This window comes from Amblyomma americanum, chromosome 9 (genome assembly GCF_052857255.1).
Source record: "Amblyomma americanum isolate KBUSLIRL-KWMA chromosome 9, ASM5285725v1, whole genome shotgun sequence".
NCBI classification, from domain to species: domain Eukaryota; kingdom Metazoa; phylum Arthropoda; class Arachnida; order Ixodida; family Ixodidae; genus Amblyomma; species Amblyomma americanum.
This window is the reverse complement of record NC_135505.1, coordinates 127,700,890-127,708,279: the sequence shown is the minus strand read 5'-3', so window position 1 is coordinate 127,708,279 and position 7,390 is coordinate 127,700,890. Positions and strand designations below refer to the sequence as shown.

Sequence of the window (7,390 nt, the reverse complement as noted above, 5' to 3'; positions counted from 1 at the left end):
GAGCGTTTTAGTAACCGGTGAGTGGATTCTTTTCCTTCATTTCTGAGTTAGTTTTTCGCTATAACATTGTCCTTGCGATTATGGGCAAGTTGGGCGTTTTGCGGGATATTTAGGCCAAGTGAAAGGCAGGGCCCCTACACGTGTCTTTCAGAAGTAATACCGCCGCCAGTTTTGCAGCGGCCCTAGTAAATTTCTGGAACTTTGATGTACCCTTTTTTAAGCGAACTTTATTGCCCCAGGACATCAATGATGGGTGAAGGTGTGATGAATGATGTAATAGAGATTAAATGAATGGAAAAAAAGTTAGCTGATTTGATGAAGTCCAGTAGAGAACGATGGTACGGCCCCTGCGTCCAGGCAATGTATGAAGCTTGATGTACCTACTTTGATGTACCTACTTTGCCAAATCACGAAAAAAGTGGCCTTTGTAGCAAGCGCAGCATTGTAAGAGCGGGGAACTATCGAACTATCGCAATCATCCCCTGAATGACAATAACACTACTTATATACCGGTTGTTACAAGGAAGACTAAGTAATTTTCAAAAATAGGATTTTGAGGCAAAACTATGGCTTTTGAGGCATGGTATTGTCATGGTTGACGGACGCCAGAAAATCGGTGAACCATCTTAGTAAGATGGTAACTGATGTTAGAATAGTTAACTTTTTAACTATTGGAGTTAGGCGTTTAGTTGCAATTAGAGATTCCTAGCCGGCCGTTAGTAACCGCCATATCAGTTTTTTTAATTCAAAAACGCGATTACCCTCGCCGCTGTGGCTTGACAAAATATGGCTGCATCGTGCGAAAATACATGCGCTTTCGACAGCATGCAAATAACGCAACCCCTCCAGTGCACGTAACTAGTCGAAAAAGCCAAATTTTGTCGAGCCACAGCACCGAGGATAATCGCTTTTTCGAAATTCAAAATACTGATATGGCTGTTGCTAACGACCGGCTACAAATCTCTAAATGCCACTAGGTTCCTAACTCTAATAGTTAAGAAGTTAATTATTGGAAATTAGTTAAACAGCTATAGTTAAGATGACCCACAAGTTCTCTTACGTCCGTGAAGCATGGCAATACCATGCCGCAAAAGCCATATTTTTACCTCAAAAATTATATTTTTGAAAATTTCTTGAAAGTCTTCCTTGTAACACCCGGGACCCAGAAAAGGTTAGAGCCGACTTGTTGCTTTTGGCAAAGACGGTACGCAGCAGTATAAGGCGTTTTTCTTGCTGTCTTCTTATTCAACTTATAACTAACAGTGCTGAAAACCGGGTGCTCAATTCCTTTTTTTAAGCTTATTCTTCAGTGTGCTCGACTTCTAACGGACACGAAGGTCGAACTGAGATGAACAAGCGCGAACTAGTAACTTGTTTTACTGTTCGAATATATCCTGTTCTAGTTGATAAAGCCTTCACGAACCACCGGCAAACACTGGTTTTTAAACACCGGTGACACGCAATTCTAGCTTGTGAATAAAACGCCGATTCTTCGTGTGATATTAACGGAATCTTAAGTAGAAAATAAATAAACAATCACAAAGAAATAAACGCTCCTAAGATGGCATGAAACCGTGTTAGAAAGTCAGTACTGCGCACCGAAGTTTCTGTACAAAAAAAAGTAATTCCTTTAGATTTAAGCATTCGTACCTTCTCTTAACGAGAGAAGCTTCTGCTTTAGGACTAGAAACGTACGCTTTTAGTAAAGTATCCAAACAGGAACTAAAGGGCAACCTTTCATAAATCTCTGAGGGCTGTGACAAGCGCCTCGTTTTATTCACATACCAATTGACTCTGTCCGCTTCTGTAAAACTGTTACACTTTTCTTGTAGGCTGTGACACCGGCCTTGGCCACTTACTAGCTAAGCAGTTGGCTGCGGAAGGATTCTTCGTTTATGCGGGCTGCTTAGACGCTGCCGGCGAAGGTGCCAAGATCCTTCGAGGGAGGGCCAACATAGAGGTGTTGCAGATGGACGTCACGAAAGACGACCACATCGAGAACGCCTTCGAAACAGTAGAGAATGCCCTCGGTAAAAGAGGTAGGTTTCCCACTGCGACGTAATGGCTCAAGGTTCTTTGAACAGGTGTTTTAGTGACTCTAACATTTCAATACACCGGAAAGTGAAAAAAGTAAACAATTTGTGGCTTAGCACTGACTGAGAGAAGAACACATTTGCTTGTAAACATTTTAGAGCGTGACTTTGACGGTCTTACGAAAATAAGACATCATGCAGTGCTTTTTTTGAAGGTAGCCTATAGGGCAGTGTCATCACTTTCGCAGAACTGATATTTATTCATTTCGCTGCTATGAATATTGCCGGCGTTTCCTTCATGAAGTAGATCGCCAAAACTGCTGTATTAATTATCTGAATTACGCTTATTTGAATGCTTTCTTTTATTGAAGAACCGCTTTCATCTATAGAAAACAAGATTCGAAGAAAAAAAGTAGGTGCGCATAACCTGAGTTGCACATTATCTGTTCCACATAATCTGTTGCACCGCTTACATTATAAGTCTAAGACACGCTGAGTTCAAAACCGGCACAAACATAAAGTAAAACTCTTTTAAGTGCTGAATCCACAACTTAATGAATTTTCTAAAGAGACATTTATTCTCTTACTTCCAATAAGCCTTGAATATAAGCTCTGGAAAATGCGTAATTCTCTTCCCGCGTGAAATTAGTCCGTTCTTCGTTCTTAGTTTAAATACTTGCAGTTCTGCACTGCAGGTGGTAATAACAGTTTTTCAATCAGTATTTGTCTCGACTGAATTGGAATGACCATTTCTCGGGCCGAAATTTCTGTTCGCAGAGCTCTGGGCCGTGGTGGCAAACGCCGGTGTCCCAAGTCTAGGCTACATCGAATGGCAGCCCATGAGCCGGATACGCTCGGTGTTCGAAGTTAACACGTTGGGGGTTATCCGCGTATCCAGGGCATTCCTGCCACTTCTGCGAAGGTCACCTGGAAGCAGGCTCATCGTAGTCACTAGTCTCTTAGGTACGTGCTGTATCACGCTGAAAAACGTGCTTTCGGCAGCGGTGACGGGCCTGTGCGCATTCGAGAGAGGATAAACTACGTTTTACAAGCCCTCGATAGCCGAATTCTTTGCCGAAAAACAAGTCCGATTTGAAGTTGTGGTTCTGCACCCTTCTCCGCTTCTAAAACGCGCACAATTATCACTCACGGCTGATCATACTTCTGCAAGCTCTCATTTTATAATGCTGTTCTAAGTGCACTTGAACCTCGTTATTACGAAGTAGAAGCGGCCCGGCGAAGGCTTCGTAATTGCCGTAGCTTCTTTATAGCCCGTGTTGACTGAGATTCCAAGGGGAATCCTCATTTATTGGGAGGTATGTCACAGAAAAACAAAATAGATTCAAAGAAGCTGCTCTCTGCAGACTGAGGATAGGACATACATACATCACACACTCGCATCTTTTACAGGATACTCCGGCACCACAATGCGCGAGATGTGGAGTCCACATCTCGGTTGTCCACACATTAATCAATGCCCCAGACTGGATATGCAAAGACGACAGCACTTTCCTGAACTTTACACATTTAAAATGCCAATGCACCCTTCATTATTTTTAGGTGATCAAAGCATGTTCTCATTGGATAGAGTTTCTAAATTTTTAACTGATGCAGGTTTTTTAAAAGAGATTACATACTCAAAGTAACCTCAGCACCTCCTCATTGCTGAGGAGGGTGCTGAGCTTACCCATAGCTGCCAGACGCCTCGCTCCTCTTGCTCAAGCAAGGACTGTGGTTGAGGCTATATACCTGGCTTCGTCGTTCATATATAACTCCTGTTAGAACAAGTTTTAGGCACTATACATCAATTTAAGCCATTTCACCAGATATTTAGGCACCCTCTTCAGACTCTATAATCATGCACATACTCACTACTCTTGGGCCCTATACACCTGGTTTTAATGCTATCATCTGTACACATTTTAGCACGAGTAGACCAAAAACCTCTTGTTTGCTGCTCTTTGGCCTTAGTTGCCCTTGCGTCACAAAAACCTAGCAGCATCATCGGGAATCGTCATTCCTTCGTTATATTCATTATTTCGTTATAAACCGTTTCGTTATGACGACGTTCGACTGTAGTTCACAGTTTTACAGCTACACATCTGATTCAAAGCATTGTGGGAATCGTGCGCCTGCCGACATATTATATAGGCAAATACGTAAATTTTGTGTTTTCCACGTTCCGCCGACTGACGGCTACTGGCACTCAAGAGATTCTTCACATTTATTGCAGGACGAATGACAATGCCGGCATCCATGACATACTGCATGTCCAAGCACGCATCCACGTCGCTGGTAGACGGTCTACGCCGCCAGTATTACACAAGAGGGGTGCATGTCTGCACCGTCGAGCCGGGCGCCTACAGGTGAGAAAATATTCCGGAATTCCTCACTATGCACTCAGCACGGCGCATCTGAGTGTATCATATGAGCCAGGTTAAAAAACGGGATACTGTCCGTTTTATATGTGACCAACACTCTAGAGGTTTCAGTTATCTAATTCTTCACCAATCAGTAGTAGCTATGACGGTCATATGTGAGGCCTTAACTTTCATTTGAATCTTTTAATACGGGAGCTATAGCTTTTCTCGTTTTTCGAAATGTGACAACCGCTTCCGGGAATCGAACTCGAGACATCGGACCCTGCAGGACATCGCCGTACGCAGTGCTAACCAGGCGCGTATATTTACTTGCCTTTCGAGGGGCAAGACGTACCGCGCGATATAACGATGCCCCATTAAGAGCACAGCAGCGGCTTCAACCATTGCAGTCGATGGTGATCATGAGGGCAATCAATAAAAAAATCCATGTATGTGCGTTTTCACACTGGCAGGAACAAGTTGGCTCTGGATTAGCTCGGCTATGCCAGGATATACGTAGCCAAAGCTAAGGCATAGCTTGGTTAACCTTGGTTAATCTTGATTGCAAGTCCAGGTTAGTCTGGCTAGTTGTTGTCACGGGGTTCGTCGCGCGGTTGGTCACGTGACCAGTCACGTGGTTGGTCACGTGGTGCAGTGAGACCACAGTGGGACTGCGAGCACGGCGAAACTGCGAGTTCGTGGCCAATGTAGCACTCGCTACAAAACTAGCCAACATTCATTTATTACAACCAAACCAACCATCCAACAGTTCGCTTTGCAGTAACTCACTTTCGCGGCTAGAAGCAGTCGCGTGGATTCTATACTAACCAGGTAGGTATACTTATACTCATATTCGAGGCCATTTAAGAAACCAACTTTTGCTTTTATTGTTGTGAGTGACAAAGATTTTAAGCAAAAATGCTAATATTTATATGTTACAAACATCAATTGATCGCCAAAAGCTGTTCGGTTGACCACACAAACAGCGGTTTGGGGAAAAAGCCATGTTTACATCCCTTTTTAACATGAATAAGGATACACGTTGTTTACAGCGTTAGGGGCACCAGCAAATTTCTCACAGGTGAAAGTCTTCAGCGTCTTCATCGTGTTATGTCGCATTCTGAATGTAACTAAAAACTAAAAAAATCGACATTGTCTACTGAAAAACAATGTAGTACATCTCGCATCAAGTCGACCTTGACAGCCACTTCCGTCTGTTTGTTACTGCTCTTTTCAGAACTCCTATGGCCAACCACGACACTCTGGCACAGACCCTACGGCAAGACCTGAGCCTCCTGCCGCCTCGGGTTCGTAGCACAATCAGCGACCACTCTCTGAGCAGTATCAGAAAATCATCGGACACGCTCTATGCCTCAATTATGCGGGACGACCTGCAGGAAGCAGTGGATGTAATGAAGTCAGCAGTGAAAGACCTCATCCCGAAGGCATATTATAGGGCAGGTGGTGTGAAGGACATTCTGCTGCGCCGTCTGTATGACGTAGCTCCGGCCGAAGTGACGGATGAAGTCGTGCACATGATCCGCCAGGTTGCCCGGGCTGCAAGGCGTAAAGCCTAGACTAATTTATTATGCCCATTCTTTTGTCACATAGCAGCATATAGCTAGGCCTTAAATCAAATGTCTCGAAAATGCGTACTCTTCATCACGTTGCTTTAAAAACTGCGTCAGAGAAGAGCGCCACGTTTTGCTGAGAAACAAAAGGGTAAAGCGTTGTTAGAGATGAGGGGTCCTTGAGTGAGCTGACTCTTTCAGAGCCGCAGGTCCCTTCTACGAATGACGTTGTCGGACTTGGTTATGAAGGAAACTGTACAGGGGGTTTATTTTACATTATTTACAAGATTAAGGAACCCATTGGAGGGTGATGGGGGAAGGTCGGAGGATCTGAGAAGATCTGAGGATGATCGAGGATTCCTTCTCATGGCACTCGTCGTCCGGTTTTAAAAGGGTCCGGTCCCTAGGATTCCCCAGGTTCGAGGAGGTCTTCGCCAGGTTGGGCGTGGCCTAACTTGCGCTGTCGTACACACACACCACTTCACATAGGGACACGCCCCCGTCACATGCCTCGCCGGAGAGAGAGGGTGCCGCTGGACAATAGCCCCCACCAGAGAGAGCGTTGTCTTCGCGTCCGAACGACAGCTATCACGCTGACAAGCCGAACACGTCTTCCGGGAAGTCCGAATGGGCGAGGCGCCAGCGAGCCGGCACAGTTGAAGGGGTGAGCCACTCCTGCTCGGTTCGGCGGTCACTAACTGCCTCCGTACCGCACGGTCGATCCTCCGAGAACAATGTTGTTTACAAACGGCAGCAGAGTCCTCCGTCTCGGATCCAATAACCCAAGCGGGGACAGGCCGGGGGAACGAAGATGCCTATCGCCGTGCAGATACCCCGGCTGCAGGTGTCCCGGCCCGACTACGCAGCTTAACAAGACGGGCTGTCGCCAGCATCCTTACAGCGTCTATAGAGCAGTGAGGCAAGCACTTGAACAGAAATGCAGCACAATTAAGAAAGCGACTTGTCTGAAAACTTTATAAGGAAAAGAAATCGCGTATAGGAACAAAAGTCTCGGAACCAAAAAATGTGAAGCTCAGACAGCCCAGATACACTCGTGCAAATATTAAACTTCCAGTGTGATGTTTAACACTCTATTCAAATGTAGCTTCGCATTTGTGCTCAGAGCACCGAGATCTCTCTCCTTGCGCAGCCCGTCAGTGTGATTTGTGACAGATATCGCTGCCAAAACATTTCGTTGCGCAGTACGCACTGTTTTAGACTATAAGAGCTACTACTTGGGCTACTTGGTATTTCATCATATTCATGACGGAGCATTTCGTTCTGTGTGCTTGCGTCATTCCCTGTGCTAGTTATCGTTTTCAAGACTGTATGATGTTTTAGATTTGTCTCCCAGCTGCTGCTCTCAGCCCCGCTTTATTGTTTCAAGCGGCCGACACGGCGTACAGTAAAATTGCTCCGTCTTCAA

The 7,390-nt window shown here is 45.1% G+C and overlaps 1 protein-coding gene across 1 annotated transcript; it reads left to right on the top strand.

Moving 5' to 3' along the window:
* The first annotated feature begins 2,815 nt into the window (after nucleotides 1–2,815).
* On the top strand, nucleotides 2,816–6,811 carry LOC144105483 (retinol dehydrogenase 5-like). The gene is made up of 3 exons (XM_077638603.1): nucleotides 2,816–2,996; nucleotides 4,267–4,399; nucleotides 5,631–6,811. Exons 1-3 carry the CDS (start codon nucleotides 2,873–2,875, stop codon nucleotides 5,968–5,970), a joined length of 597 nt encoding a protein of 198 aa, XP_077494729.1. The 5' UTR covers nucleotides 2,816–2,872; the 3' UTR covers nucleotides 5,971–6,811.
* The last annotated feature ends 579 nt before the right edge of the window (nucleotides 6,812–7,390 follow it).